Source organism: Narcine bancroftii, chromosome 9 (assembly GCF_036971445.1).
Source record: "Narcine bancroftii isolate sNarBan1 chromosome 9, sNarBan1.hap1, whole genome shotgun sequence".
In the NCBI taxonomy this organism is placed as follows: Eukaryota; Metazoa; Chordata; class Chondrichthyes; order Torpediniformes; family Narcinidae; genus Narcine; species Narcine bancroftii.
Genome location: NC_091477.1, coordinates 116,049,926 through 116,066,162, shown reverse-complemented (window position 1 = coordinate 116,066,162; position 16,237 = coordinate 116,049,926). Strand labels below are relative to the sequence as shown.

The window sequence follows — 16,237 nt, the reverse complement described above, 5'->3', positions numbered from 1 at the left end:
ATTTATTCAAAGTACTACAGAGGTTCAACCTACCAGAGAAATATATTAATTGGATTAAAGCATTCTATAATGGACCATTGGGGAAGGTGACAGTAAATGGATACATATCAAACCAATTTAAATTAAGCAGGTCAACTAGGCAAGGATGTCCACTATCTCCCTCAGTGTTCGCGTTAGCTATAGAACCCCTGGCAGAACTGATAAGAACAGAAAATAAAATAAGAGGGATAAAAATAAAAGAGAAGGAATATAAAATCAGTCTATTTGCAGATGATGTCATAGTATACTTAACAGAACCAGAATTATCAATAAAAGAATTACATAAGAAGTTGAAGGAACATGGAGAAGTATCGGGGTACAAGATTAACGCAAATAAAAGTGAAACGATGCTAATGAATAATGCGGATTTCACAAAGTTTAAGAAAGAATCACCATTTAAATGGCAAATTCAAGCAATCCGGTATTCATCTAGATAATAATCTAGGCCATCTATACAAATTAAATTATCAGCCATTAATGAAGAAATTACAAGATGACTTAGAACAATAGAAAGATTTACCACTAACACTGATAGGAAGGGTAAATTGCATTAAAATGAATATCTTCCCAAGGATACATACCCTCATCAACAATCTCTCCTTTAAAAGTCCTCTATTTCCCTATTACTTCCTTCCCAGAAAACAAATTGCCCCAATCCACCCCTTGTAAATCCTTTCGCATCTCCTCAAACCTAGCTTTTCCCCACTCAAAAACCTCCACTCTGGGCCCAGACCTATCCTTTTCCATAATTACCTTGAAGCTAATGGCACCATGATTACTGGACCCAAAGTGCTCCCCCACACATACCTCTGTCACCTGACCCATCTCATTTCCCCAACAGTAAATCCAACACAGCTCCCTCTCTAGTTGGTACCTCCACGTATTGATGTAAAAAGCTATCCTGCATACATTTTACAAACTCCAACCCATCCAGCCCTTTCACGGAATGGATTTCCCAATCAATATTCAGAAAATTAAAATCCCCCACCATCACTCCCCTGTGCTTATTACAAATATCTGCTATGTCCCTACTAATTTGATCCTCTAATTTGCGTTCCCCATTTGGTGGTCTATAATACACCCCTATAGTTGTAACTTCCCCTTTCCCATTCCTCAATTCCACCCAAATAGCCTCCCTGGATGAGCCTTCTAGTCTATTCAGACTTATAAAATCCTTTCAGGAGTAGGTAGGGTAGATGTGGTTATGATGTTTTTTTTGGAACCATAGAACACCACATAACCACAAAACAGTACAACAGGCCCTTTAGCCCCTCTACTCTGTGCCAAAGTGTTATTCTGCCTCGTCCCATTGTCCTCCACCCAGACCATGAGCCTCCATTCCCCTCCCGACCAATACCAATTGAAGTTTTCTTTAAATGTCAAAATCTAGCCCACATTCACCACTTCAGCTCGCAGCTCATTCCACACTCCCATCACTCTCTATGTGGAGGTTCCCCTTAAATTCACTTTAAAGATTTCCCCTTTCACCCTTAACCCATGTCCTCTGCATTCATTTCACCTGCATGCATTTATTCTATCCAAACCCCTCATCATTTTGTGTATGACTGTGGAGTCTAGAACCTCTGGTCATTGTCCAAAAAATTAGAGGTCAGTCAGTCATTCAGAATTGTGATGGGAAGAAATTTTTTTTTAAAGAGAGAACCTTAAACATCTCAATCTCAGTACCCAGTACCAGTCAGTGGGGACTGAGATTGAGATGTTTTGCAGTATTAAGGGAATCAAAGAATATGGGGTCAGTGGGGCTATGGGAAATGGTCAACCATGATCTTGTTGTCTGGGGAGCAGGCAAGGGGCTGAAAGCTTCTATTTCTACATTCTTATGTCAGCAAGTTGATTCATATCCGTGGTCTTTCAAGTATGCTGAAGCCAATTAATGCTGGTAGAATGGAACATGCCTTCTTGGCCTCCGTCGGTCATGATCTATCATGGGCGTTGAGTCTCTGGTAGTCTCTGGTTTGTTCAGCAGTGTTGATCCTGGAATGGCAGGCTCTGCCATAGTTGCTGGAAATATAGGGCATCATTGAATTGTTGTCTGTACTCTTCGCTTAGCTCTCCACTCCTGAAACTAACTCAAGCTAATGGAACATAGCTACCTGAGTAATACTGTGAGTAAATATGAAATGCAGCTCAAGTTCAATACACTCATCACTCCATTGTTTCCAATGTACAGCAGATATTAGCATGTCCCCAAGGCAGATATGTTGATTCCATTACATTATAGAAGGCAAAGTCGTATTCTGCTCTGCATGGATACATGATATTGTTGGGTTTTCCACTTTTACATGCAACATAGAGCACAGTACTGGCCATTCAGTCCATAATGTGGTGCCAACCTACAACAAGCTAATTTTTCCCTACCTCACACCCATTTGTCCAGTTCTTTGAACTCTTCCATAGAACTGTACAACTTGCCCAGAGTAGTTTACAACTTTAATCAGCATGGTTTTTGGCACCAAAACAATAGTCAAATTAAAGTATAAAATGTTTGTAACTTAATAAAATATAAATAATTTGTATGGTGTGCTAAATTGTGTCCTTCACCATATTGAAAGAGAGGGGTTTCAAAATTAGATCAATGTTAATGAAGAACAGATTTTTTCCATTCAGCAATCATGCTCTTGAACCTCTCCCCAACACTAATCACAAACTGGCCTGACACCACCAAAGCTGCACTATTATCATGCCTCTTGCACTATGGGTTTGGAAGAGTTTAATGATGTGCACATTTTTTGCTTTCAAATGTAGTCCTGGCGAGCCTTACGTAGTTCGAGGAAATGTGACCATCGGCTCTAAGTACAAGAAAGTAGTTTATCGGGAGTATACTGATAAGACATTTACTAAACAAAAGAACAGGACTATAGAGGAAGAACACCTGGGAATTCAAGGTATTCTGCATGTTTATTTAATATATTTTGCTGTTTATTTTAATCCAGTGGTTCTCAACCTTCCTTTCCACTCACATCCCACTTTAAGTATTTCCTGTGCCATCGGTGCTCTGTGATTAGTAAGGGATTCCTTAAGGTGGGATGAGAGTGGGAAGGGAAGGTTGAGAATCACTGCTCTAGACCCAATTGTTACTGAAATATTTTGCCTGAGAAAAATTGCCATTGGCCCATTTCCTTTGGAGTTATGAAACCGTGCACATAATGAGTCAATGAGGTATGATTAAAATAGTGGTTTTCAAACTTTTTCTTCCCACTCACATACCACCTTAAGCAATCCCTTATAGGGAATACATAAAGTGGTATGTGAGTGGAAAGAAAAAAGTTGTGGAATCACTGGTTTATTGACATATCTATTTTTCCATGAGATGTTTGTGATCAATGGTTTCAGGTAAGCATGACGGACAGTTAGATATACTATAATCTTCATCTATTAACATGTATGTTCAGGGTGATGGTAACATGACATTCACCAATGAAAGCTTGAAGCTTGAAAGCATGAAAGATTGAAAACTTGGATGAATGGTGCAACAACAACCTTGGCCTCAATGTCACCAAACTAAGGTGTTGATTGTTGACTTCAGGAAAGCCAGAGGTATATAATCCAGTGAATATTGGGGGATCAGAGGTGGAGAGGGAGAGAAAATTTAGGTTCTTCAGAGTCACTATCTCAGAGGATTTTTCCTTGACCTATCACACCAATGGCATCGTGAAAAAAGCACATCAGCACTTCTACTTCCTCAGGAGTTTGCATAGGTTTGGTATGACATCAAAAACCCTGGCAAATTTCTACAGAGGTATGGTGGAAAGTGTACTGACCAACTGCATCATGGTCTGGTAAGGAAACACCAACACCCCTGAGTGTAAAGTCCTCCAAAACATAGTGGACATCACAAGCAAATCCCTCCCCACTATTGAGCACATCAGAGAGCAGCAGCAATCATCAAAGTCCCTCACCAACCACCACATGCTCTATTCTCACTGCAACCATCAGGAAAGAGGTGTAGGTGCCATAAAACTCCCACCACCAGGTCTGTATTGCACAGTCATTTTGTTTACATTCATTATCTGTTTACAGTTCTTTTATTTGTTTATATGTTTACACTGTTTATTTTTTTGCACCACCGGTTAGTGATAATTCTGCTGCACCCACAGGAAAGAGGAATCTCAGGGTTGTATGTGATGTCATGACTGTACTCTGACAATAAATCTGAAATCTGAATCTGAGTAAGGTAATGTTTGTTTGCAAAATGTTTCTTCCATTAGAACACAAAATGTCATAAAAGTCTTTCTGCGCCTTTACACAGGTTCTCTGTCTTGGATCAAATTGTGTTGATAACTTTACTCTTTTGCCTAAAATATCTGTTGATTGTTTTTTTTCCCTCCTCACACAGGTCCTCTACTTCATGCCAATGTCAATGACAAGATCAAAATTGTGTTCAAGAACTTTGCTTCTCGGCCCTATTCCATTCATTCACAGGGAGTGAAGTTAGAAAGCCCCAACATTAAATACACTCTTCCAGGTAAGGTATTTTACCATAGATATGGTCTGTTCTGTAGTGAGTCCTAGAGTCATACAGTATCAAACACGATCTCTGGCCTGATTTATTCATTGGCCTGTAGTTGGTCCACATCCTTCCTATCTATATAACTGTCCAAATGTCTTTTGTGCCCACTTCTACAATTTGTTCTGGAAGCTCATTCCAGATACGGACCACCCCTGAATGAAAAAGTTGGGTCCTTCTTAAATCTCTCCCTTCTCACCTTAAACCAATGCCCTGTGATTGTAGAGTCGCCTGGGAAACAGACTGCGAGCATTCACTTTATTCATGCCCCATGTGATTTTTATAAACCTCCACTCCTCGGCCTCATACAGTCGCATATATAAAGACATAGCCCATCCATCCTCTCCCGATAACACAAGGCCACCAGCCCCGCAATGTTCTGCTGAATCTCCTCTGCACTCCTTCCAACTTATTGGCATCTTACCTAGTATGGGTTCCTCTTCCTCTTTTCCTTTTCTGTCATTAACTCAATTAGGGTCTTGCAGCAGCTTCTTTTTACTGACCATACCTGACCTGTAACTACAAAACATTCCATCATCTGCAGCCAGTTGTGTTTCTTGATCTAGTGAGGAACTTGCAAAGAAGATTCCAAACAATGGGAATGGATAGCGTGCAGGAATTTCACCAGAGCTCACATCGTAATGCACGTATGAAGGAATAAAAACAGTTTTGGTTCTGACTCGGTATTAATTCTCTAAGGTGCTGGAAAATAGGTGGAAATTCAAACTGATGACAAGGGTGTTAAATAAAAAATGGGACTGAGTGGGGAAAAATGGATCAGCTCATGATTAAATGATGGGGCAGACTCAATGGGCTGCATATTTCTGCTCTGATGTCTTATGGTCTGATGGTTTGACCTTCACAAAATGACCTCTTGACATTTGTTGTCAGTATTACAGACATTGCACTGTTTATTGTGGGATGAGAGGGAGGACTCAAGGTAGTGCTGGATGTAACCAGATGTGAATGGAGTTGGCAGACAACAGAAGCAGTTGGGAGTGTCTAGTTTATTGTACTGAAGCACTGTCATTTTCCCTGTAAAGAGAATCAATAGTTGATTAAACTTACCTTATTTTCAGGTGAGACGGAAACTTATATTTGGAAGGTTCCTGCTCGATCTGGTCCTATGGATAAGGAATCTGAGTGTATTCCATGGGCCTATTACTCAACAGTAGATCAAATTAAGGTACAACATAAGTAGGTTAAGTGAACCAATGACAATTGCCCATTAGCAGCGACCCTTTGAAGATGTTCTCGATGTGAGATGGAGGGTTTTTTTCCTGTGATGTCCTGGGCTGTGTCTACTACCTTTTGCAGGGCTTTACACTCAGGGGTATTGGTGCCCCCAGATGCAGCCGGTCAGCACACATTCCACCACACCTCTGTAGAAATTTACCAGGGTTTCTGATGTCATACCATAAGGCTTGTGTCTTACTGAAACTTTGTCAATGGGCTGGCAAGATTGTTGATTTACTGTAATAACATAATTAAAATCGTGCAATTTCAAGCATTTTGAAAAAGATGTAAGTGAAAGTTGATTCATGAGCACCCTCAACTCTGTACAAGAGAGAGTGGAGAGCACCAAGATCCTTGGAGTTCACTCAACTAGTGACCTATCATGGACACTCAACATCTCCTCACTTCTTTGCTCTTCTTAACAGCCACCATTGTCAATCTTCTACAGGAGCTCTATCGAAAATGTCCTGCCCAGCTGCATCACAGTGGTGTACGGTTGCTGCAGAGAAATGGATCAGAGGTCAATCCACAGGACCATAAGAGTGGCAGAGAGAATCACTGGAGTCTCTCTCCCTTCTCCCCACCCCCCCCCCTCCCCCGCCCCGAATGCCCGGGATCGTTGTGTGAAGAGGGCGTGCAAAATCATTGAGGACTCCTCCTACTCTGCCCACAGCATCTTTCAGCTGCTGGCATTAGGGAAGAGGTACAGGAGGATTAGAGCCAGCAAATGTAATATGATTAGAGCTGAACTGACCTAGGCTTGAACTTCATTTTCTGCTTGGTTCTTCTTGGTGAAAGGCAATGCCCCAATATTTTACATCAGCACCCGAGGCTCAAGGTTGGTTTTAATTGATGAGGCTCCAGCACTAACTCTCCCTGGACTGATTTGTCTTGCTTGTTGTTTCCATATGTATCATAAATGAATTAACACATAGAAAGGCAATTATTTTTAAATACAATGGACTTCCCTCAAAGTGCCTGTGGGAAGAACCAGAGAAATCACACGGAAACATTTTGTGAGTACTTTGCCTGAAAAATGAGGTAGAAACAAGGCTATAAAGGGAAGAGGATGAACTTAAACTTGTTCCAAAATGCGTGTTAGACCAAATGATCCGTGCCATCCCACCATTTATTAATCTTTTCTTTCTGTCTGACTCAGGATTTGAATAGCGGCCTGATAGGAACTCTGGTGACCTGTCGCAAGAGCTTCCTTCACTCAATTGGTCTGAAGAAAGCAGATCACAAGGAATTTGCTCTTCTCTTTTTAGTTTTTGATGAGAACAAGTCATGGTATTTGGATGAAAATATAAAAAAATATTGCTTCATGCCTAAACAAGTCAATAAAGCAAACGAGGATTTCATTGAGAGCAACAAGAAACACGGTATGTTCAAAGTTAATACTTTCTCTATAAAAGTATATTCAGGAGTGCTCTACCAGTCTGGAATATCCTGATCATTAGCTTTCAGTCATGAGATCCACAGAATGGCAATGCATTTTAGTGCCTTTGTACGTTCTCTGTGGTGAACGTGGAGGACAGTTTTAAGACTCACCTCAAAAAATTGTTACTTGTTCTTAATAGAAGAGTGACAATGTAGTGTAGCATTCTATGGATGAATTCAAATTTTAAGTTTTATTTACTGCACTATAGAAGCCAATTCTGGCTATTTAAACCCATGCTGCTCAATTTCACCCAAATTTCACCCGTACGTTTCAGATGGTGGGAAGAAACTGGAGCACTCATAGGACCCCCACACAGACAAAGGGAGAATGTACAAACTCTTTACAGACAGGGCCGGATTCAAACCCGGGTAATTGGCACGGTAATAGTTTCACAATAACTGCTATGTTAACCATGCCACCTGATTCTTAATCCAGGATGTGGTCTGGATTGGAAAGTAAATTTTATTGGGCAAGGTTAGTTGAGCTGATAATTTTAGAGCGGAGAAGGATGAGAGACAACTTAATAGAGGACTACAAGGCATAGATAGGGTGGACAGCCAGTGCAGGAATAACAAACACCAAGGGATATGAGTACAAGGGAGGGAAGCCAGGGACGGTGGTGGAGGCTGAAACATTATGGCATTTGAGAGACTCCTAGACATGCCCATGGATGAAAGCAAAATAACGAGGTAGGGAGTGTTTCGTACTTTTTAAAAGGAATATATAGGTCAGAACAACATTGAGGGCTGAAGGGCCTGTACTGTGCTGTAGTGTTCTATATTCCATCATATTTTCTTGATACAGATTCTCTCAATGTGGATCTCCTGTGTAGCATTGTACAGTCATGTTTTCCACAGCTCTGCTTATGAGTTAAAATGTGGATTGTGACCATTTAATTTGCCAAGGAGAGTTTTCCAACTTCGGTGTTCATGTTGGGCCTGTGCACCCTGATCATGAGGAACCTAGCTGTGACCTATTGTTTGCTTACATTTCTGGAGCACCATTAGGTTAATTCATGGGAACTTTGGTACAATCTGCTGTGTCCTCACACAAGAGGCAGCCTCAATGGGCCTACTTCTACTCCTATATCTTTTGATCTTGTTAACTCCTGAACCATGGGATATCATTCTCCATAGACCAAGTAACTTCTCTTTTACAATGATTTCACCCCCCACCCTCACTACCTCCAGTGTTGGGAAACGTCTATGCAGTTAAAACCGCTGAGCTGATGAATCACCCAGGGACACAATCTTGTTGTCATGCTTCATTACGCCATGGCGAGCTTGGAGTTCGGTGGGTTTTGATTGTCAGTTTGAATTGACTTAATTTTTTTAAAATTTTGCCTATCGCGCAGCATTAAATATCAGGATGGAGAGCTATAGATTGGGTGAAAGTCAGCGGGACTAGGCAGAATAGTAGATTAGCACAGACTAGAAGGACATTTTCCGAGCTGTAATATTCTATGGTTCAAGTAAGACATCTCCTTTCTTAGCATGAAGCTTAGTGACCAGTGGGAAGTGATTGAACGAATGAGAAAGAAGCTGAAACAAAATCGACCCAAGCTGTGGCAGGGCATAGAAAGAATTGACTGAGCAAGGGGTAGTGAAAGAAGAAATCAACATCGCAGTTAAAAGGTGCTGAACAAGCAGTTATTGTGGTCCAACCACACATGACCAGGAGCTCACAAGTCGGACTAGCCTGTGTAACTCTATTTTGGGCAGCATGGACTAGAAGGGACATGTGGCCCCTTTGTGTCAGAGGTTTTGACGATTCTTGAATTATCATTTCCAGAATTACACACAAAGTGAACAGGTATAACTGTTTCTTACTGAACCCTGGTTCAGATACCACAGCTATATAGTCACAGTGCACTTTATTCTGGATCCGAATTTAAATTCTAGATTAAAAATTTTAAATTTAGACATACCGCACAGTAATAGCCCCTACTGGCCCACGAGCCAGTGCCACCCAATTGACCTCCAAGCTTTGTATGTGTTGAAGGGTGGGAGTAAACCCACATAGACACAGGTCACTTCTGCTCTAACAGCGTTGCACTAACCATGCGGCAGGGGTTTATTTCACTTTTTTTATTTCCCATTCCAGCTATTAATGGGAGGCTCTTTGGAAATCTGGATGGACTGGATATGCATGTGGGGGAAAAGGTGTTTTGGTATCTCATTGGGATGGGCAATGAAGTGGACATGCACACAGTTCATTTCCATGCACACAGCTTTGAATACAAGGTAAGGCTTGTTATATTATTTCCTTGTGCTGCACGAAGGTAGTCAGGATGCACTTCACAAATGGCCCCTCAGTCTTATGTTAGGGAGAACGAACGCAAGAAGAGCAAACCACCCTGAGTAAAGGTGCAAATGCAGGTCAGTGATTTAAATATTTTATTAACTGTTTTTCCTTGTGTTCTTTAATGTACTTTTATTTAACTAAAAAATGTTTTAAAAATTAAAAATGAATTTATATGAATTAAGCTAATTTGAACCATTTTAATGTCTTTTATTCTCAACAATTAAAAAAGCAATTCAAAGGCATTTAGCAGTAACAAGGTTTCTGAGGGTTCTGAGGACCTTGGGATTCACCATCTCTCATGATCCAATGGGAGTGATCAGAATTGAAACCTTCTCTTTGTTCGGCCAAACTACACAACCTTCTGAACTAGATCACATTTTACTTTCCATCAAAGGCAGCTCTAATGTTTACAACATGCAAAGTTCTGAATCTGTGCCTTGGAAAGCACTCCTGACTCATTTGTGGTTCCTTCTACACAGATGAATGGAGTCCACCATGCAGATGTCTACGATCTCTTCCCAGGAACCTTCCAAACTGTGGAAATGATTCCACAACATCCTGGTACTTGGCTTATCCACTGTCATGTAACAGATCACATCCATGGTGGCATGGAAACAACATATACAGTCCACAAGAAACCAGGTAAAATGCCACAGGACTACAAAATCTGAAGCACGGAAATGGTTTTGGTGACCACGTGTATGCAGAAAGATGAAGGCAGTGTTAACTCTTTGAAAATTATAACATCCCAAGTCCACATTACAAAGTAACCGAGGGTCAGAAAGCAGCTGCAGAGGGGAAATTGAGAGATGACGTTTTGGTTCGAGATTCTTCATTTGGAGCGGTGGCTTTCAAACTACCCCCCTAAACAATCCCTATGCCATCAGTGTTGTGATTAGTAAGGGATTGTTTAAGGTGGTATGTGAGTGGGAAGGGAAGGTTTGAGAATCACTGCTCTGGACCCAATTGTTACTGAAATACTTTGCTTGAGAAAAATTGTCATGGCCCCATTTCCTTTGGAGTTATGAAACCGTGCACATGTCGAATCAATTAAGGACAATTAAAACAGTGATTTTCAAATCTTTTTCTTTCCACTCACATACCACTTTAAAAATTCATTACAAATCACAGAGCACCGATGGCATAGGGAATACTTAAAGTGGTGTGTGAGTGGAAAGAAAAAGGTTGAGAACCACTGGTCTAGAATGAGAGTAGAGGGGCGATAGTTTGCTTAAAGAGCTGAAAACAGGAGATAGAAACCAATAGGTAGGACCAGCTGAGGAGAGGCTGATTGTTAGAGGCAAGGGTGGAGAAGGTAACAGAGGCTGGGAGGTGACGTGAAGCCAAAGGGGTGCAGATTATGAATTTGATAAGAAAGGAAGGTGAAGGAAATACAAGAATGATGTGGACAATTGGGAACAGCAGGGAGAGGGCCTTGGTATCCCCTTTACACTGGTGAGACCAAGCACAGACAAGGTGACGTATTTGCCATGCATCTCAACTGTCTGGAATCAAGTAGCTTTCAAAAATTAACTTTCTCTCTTCACCCATCCAGAAAAAAAGGGCTTCTTCTCAAAATTTTTTTGAGGTTCTTGAAGATAACATAGATCTCCTTCGCAATTGCTGCTTGTGACGCCTTCAACTGCAGCAGAAGCTCATCTGAACGATCGATAAATTGAACGTGTAATAGAGTTCGTTCTGTGGATTTGAGTGATTTTTTTGCTGTCAAGTGTCCAATAAAATAATAAGTCCACTTGTTTGTTTATTGCTGCAACTCCAAACGTAAAATAGGTCTAACAACAAAAGAAATCACGGTTAGCGGAATGCTATTACAGCGTCATGACCTGGGTTTGAACCTGCCACTGTGTATGGAGTTTGCATGTTCTCCCTGTGACTAAATTTCATCCGGGCACTCCAGTTTACTCCCACGTTCAAAGACCTATGGGGTTAATTGGTCACATGTGTGTATTTGTGTGGCGGGGACCCGTGGGCCAGAAGGATTTGTTATTGTGCCACATCTCAAAATTAAAAAATAAGTAAATGAGCTTGGCACACAATTGCACAGCCCAGTGATTCTCAACCTTTCGCTTTCCTCTTACATCCCACTTTAAGTATTCCCTATCCCATCAGTGCTCTGTGATTAGTAAGGGATTAAGGTGGTATGTGGGTGAAAAAAAATTTGAAAACCACTGTTTTAATTGTCCCTCATTGACTCGTTATGTGCACGGTTTCAGAGCTTCAAAGGAAATGGGTCAATGACAACTTTTCTCCAGCAAAATATTTGTTACAATTGTGTCTCGAGCAGTGATTCTCAACCTTCCCTTCCCACTCACATCCCACCTTAAGCAATCCCTTACTATCACAGAGCACCGATGGCAGAGGGATGACTTAAAGTGGTAGGTGAGTGGAAAGAAAAAGGTTGAGAACCACTGGTGTAGCCAATAGGCTGAAGCTGAACATTTGGGTGACAGTTATTGTCAACCAAACAACTTGAACCACAGCAACACAGGAGAGATTTAGAGGGATCATTATCCTGAAATATTAACTGTATTTTGCTCTCCTCTGATATTACCTGGTGTGCTGGGTGGATTGTGCATTACTTGCTCGTCTTCCTGGAATAATCACAGCAAGTAACTGGATATGTGGGCAGGGGATAAATGAGTCATGGATCGATAATCTTAAGACATCACTGCTTTCACCTGGGCAGGGAAGGTGTCGGGTGGTGCCAACACTGCATGCCCTACAAGGATTTAAACTAGTGCAAAAGGAAGACAATCAAAATGAAAACTAAAAAAAAAACCTCATCATAGTATGGTACAACACTCAGTAGCAAAGACACCTCACCAACGATTCAGGTCTGAGCCCTTCATCAAGGAACCTTGACCAAGCAGCCTTTGCTACAAGGACGCTGCACAACTTGCTGAGTTTCCCCACCACTTTTGTGTATTGAACTCCAATCACAGCATCTGCAGACTTTCTTGTTTAACAACACATAATATAATTGGCCCACTGAATCCAGGCTTGAGCTCCAAGCACCCATTCACACCAACCCCATTTCCATATAACCACTTACAGAACAGGCCAGTTCGGCCCTACTAGTCCATGCCGTAGCAAATCCCCACCCTCCTAGTCCCACTGACCAGCACCCGGTCCATACCCCTCTAGTCCCCTCCTATCCATGTAACGATCCAGTCTTTCCTTAAATGTAACCAATGATCCCGCCTCGACCACATCTGCCGGAAGCTCATTCCAAATCCCCACCACCCTCTGCGTAAAGAAATTTCCCCTCATGTTCCCCTTACCATGTCCTCTAGTTTGAATCTCCCCCACTCTTAATTGAAAAAGCCTATCCACATTTACTCTGTCTGTCCCTTTTAAAATCTTAAAACACATTCTCGTAATGCTCCCGTACTTACTTGGGTCGCCGCTAGTGACACACATGGAGTGATGCTTCCAGACAGGCATCACATCCACTTCATGACCCACCCCATTCTCAAGTTTGATAAAGTAAAACCCCTAGTATCCAGCACCTCTGGGAATTGATAGATCCTAGATAAGTGTATTTTCCATTGCTTGAGACTTACTCTTAACAGTGCCTAACAAATACAACTGTATTGAGAATAAAAACAGTTTAAAAGACAAAAAACACTATACTGCAATTACACTGAACAAACTTCACTTGCATGAATATATAAACCTTAAAGCATTTTTACCTTATTTTCAGTCACATTCTTTGAAAACATTTAACCGTCGCTACATCTGCAGGTTGCTCACCCTCCACAGAGCCACCAATAATTAACCCCCTCCTCCAACCCCGTTTACAGATAAAGCCTCTGACTGCGCTAATTCTTACTAAGCAGACACTTGAAAGGAGTCACCCCAACGGAGAGCGGCATTAACCAGCTCTTCATCCTGGGTGACGCCATTCCTACTTCACACAAATTTGTTCTAACAGTTGCTACAAGCATACCTCGACCAAGGCGTCCACTGGCTGAATATTTGCTCCTAGCTTCACCAAAGGTTGGTGTGTTCAGAGAACATTTACAATTTTAAACTTGCGTATTGTTTACTTATTATTTTATTCTTATTTATTTACAGTATTTCATTTTTTTTGCTGAATTCCAGATATCAAGGGGTTTATTGTATTTAGTGAAAGTACCAAGCTGAATTGCTGGAGAGGTTTTGTTATTGAATTTTATTGCACACTTTTCTCACCACTCTCAAACTGTGAACCAATCAGTGCACCGTGTTAGATAAACATAGCCAGAAGAGTAAAATTTAACAGTAGTATCACTTGCCCGTTCTAAAAAAGGCTTTTCTTACACTTTCTGATTAAAAGGTTACTGGGTTTGAGAAAAATTCATCTCTGGCACTAATGTAAACATGAAGTGAAATATCAATAGCATAAATAAATAAGTGGATAAATACACATGATGGCAAAAAGAGGATCAATGATCTGCAGGTCAAAGGAATACAAATAGCCCTTTCAGGAAGGGACAGGAGGGGGTTGGTACAGTTACACAGGGGATAGATGGGATCATAATCAAAGACCCATTGCACTTTACATAAAAGTGGCATCACATACAGGCAGATCGATTTGATTAAAAGGGCAGAGATGCCATAGGTCAAAGGGCCTGTCCCTGTGCTGTTCTGCTCTATAGCAAACCTCGAGAAGCTGGAGAGACAGAGGGGGTAGGGCAGCATCCATGGAGGGAAATGGTCAGCCAATGTTTTGGGCTGGGGTTCTTTTCCCAGTTGAAGGAGGGAAGCGGAGGGTGGAGAGACAGGTAGAGGAGGAGGCAACTTAAGGTTGGAGAATGAAGTGAGAATGGGAGCAGGTGATGGAACCAGCAGGACCAGGCCGGGTTGGGGAGGATCATCTAACTCATCTAAAATTGGAAAATTCAGTGATCACACCATTGAGTTTGGGCTAGCCAGGTAGAACATGATATGTTGTTGCTCAAGTTTACGTTTGCCCTCTACAGTTCTATGTTTTTATCATCCAGTTCATCAGATACAAAAGGAAGTCTTTCATCCAATTCTTCACGTTTCACCACAGTAGGTAGTATTGAGGCATCTTCATGGAAGAGAAGGTTTCAAAAATGACAAGACAAAACTAAAAATAAAACTTACTCCAGAGAGTAAGTTATGCTATACATAAAGAGCAATTCCAATGAAGTTCATGTCAACCATTAACCTGCTCTCAGTCCATCCTTTTTCAAGTGTTCATTAATACTGCTCTAGAGATAACGTGGATTTGTCGTAGGAACGTGTAAGCAGTCGGTGACTCTGCTACCTTACTGTGAAGTTCTACTCCGAGACGGGAGGGGTTGTTCTCTCAGTGGTTTATCGTGCCGTTTCCAGTTAGGTCTCCTTATTTTATGCCAGCGATAGTTGTCGGGTTGAGTTTCACAGTTCTAGCTCGCATCATCAAGCTTGAGGCTGGGGGTAATGCTGTTCCTTCCAGAGCTCAGGAGATCAGAACACAGTGCAGATGGGCATTGCCCGAAACAGATTCCAGGTCAGGTGATTGAGTTCTTCCTGCTGCATTCCAGGAGGTGAGGTAGGAAAAATGAAGCCACGCCATCATCCGGCAGCAGTCTCAGAAAATCCAGAGGCGGGAGAGCGTTGGCCACCACCGCCAGAGTCTCTGGGAAAAGATACAAACGAAGCAGCCAAATGAATGTGTGTGACCCTTGTGTCGTGGAAAGAGATATAAACAATAGTGCAAGGGAACCGTGTAAACAATGCTGGCATGCACGCTTCGCTGTTGATGGTGCTGCTTGAGGTATTCCGCCTTCCGTCAAGTTTACGTGTGGGGTTAAGCTGGAAGCAGATCAGGCTTCACCCAATGTCGAATGATTACCCTGCGATATGGATCATAGACTTTGAGTTATACAGGCCCATCAGCCCAACTTGCCCATGGCATCCATGGTGTCGACCTGAATTCAGCCTTTTTACCCGTGTCCCCCAAATAAATGAGCATACATGGAGTTGCTGAAAGAACCCAGTGTGGCAGGCAGCAGGGATGAGGTTTTCCTTTGATAGGCTCCCTGGTCAAACATTCCACCAATGTTCATTGTCCAAATTCACCGAATGAAGGCTCAACCACAAAGGCAGTGAAAGCCTAATCATTAAAGAGGTCTTAACAGGAAGATACATTTCTTAACAGTGAAAGGTTAGGGCCAGTGGTTCTCAACCTTTTTCCCCACTGACATACCATCTTAAGTAATCCTTTAACCATAGAGCACCTTGGGAATCCTATGCCATAGGTGTTCTGTGGTTAGTAAGGGATTACTTAGGCGATATGAGAATGGGGGAGAAAAGGTCGAGAACCACTGGGATAGAATGGGGTACTCAAAGGGGTTGATTCATCGTCATGGAGTTCTACACCACAGTAACAGGCCCTTCTTGTTCAACTTAATTGGTGGAGCAAGTGCAAATAGCTAAATGGCCTTTGCTACAATGTTTATATGAACATAGAATATTACAGCACAGTACAGGCTCTTTGGCCCATGAGGTTCTCCAAACTTACACATCCTACCCCCCAAAAACACCCAAACCCTCCCTATTACAGAGCCCTCTATTTTTTTTCAAATCCTGGAGTGCCACCTCCAAATCCCACAAACATTTCTTAAGAGAGGGGTGGGTAAAATAGAAACAAGTTATTGACTGAATTTAAGAAGATA

The 16,237-nt window shown here is 41.8% G+C and overlaps 1 protein-coding gene across 3 annotated transcripts in view; it reads left to right on the top strand.

Annotated features, from left to right (window-relative positions):
* The window catches only part of cp (ceruloplasmin), a 51,798-nt gene that overhangs the window by 34,505 nt on the left and 1,056 nt on the right, over positions 1-16,237 (top strand). Inside the window, exons 13-19 of one of the 3 annotated variants that reach the window (XM_069897411.1) lie at positions 2,806-2,945; positions 4,397-4,525; positions 5,647-5,753; positions 6,963-7,185; positions 9,348-9,487; positions 10,028-10,190; positions 14,555-14,744. In XM_069897411.1, the coding sequence (XP_069753512.1) occupies positions 2,806-2,945; positions 4,397-4,525; positions 5,647-5,753; positions 6,963-7,185; positions 9,348-9,487; positions 10,028-10,190; positions 14,555-14,610 (958 nt within the window). In that variant the 3' untranslated portion in view covers positions 14,611-14,744. Of the gene's footprint in view, positions 1-2,805; positions 2,946-4,396; positions 4,526-5,646; positions 5,754-6,962; positions 7,186-9,347; positions 9,488-10,027; positions 10,191-11,103; positions 11,302-14,554; positions 14,745-16,237 lie in introns of those variants that run through there. The other 2 variants (XM_069897412.1, XM_069897410.1) reach the window with 2 other exon arrangements.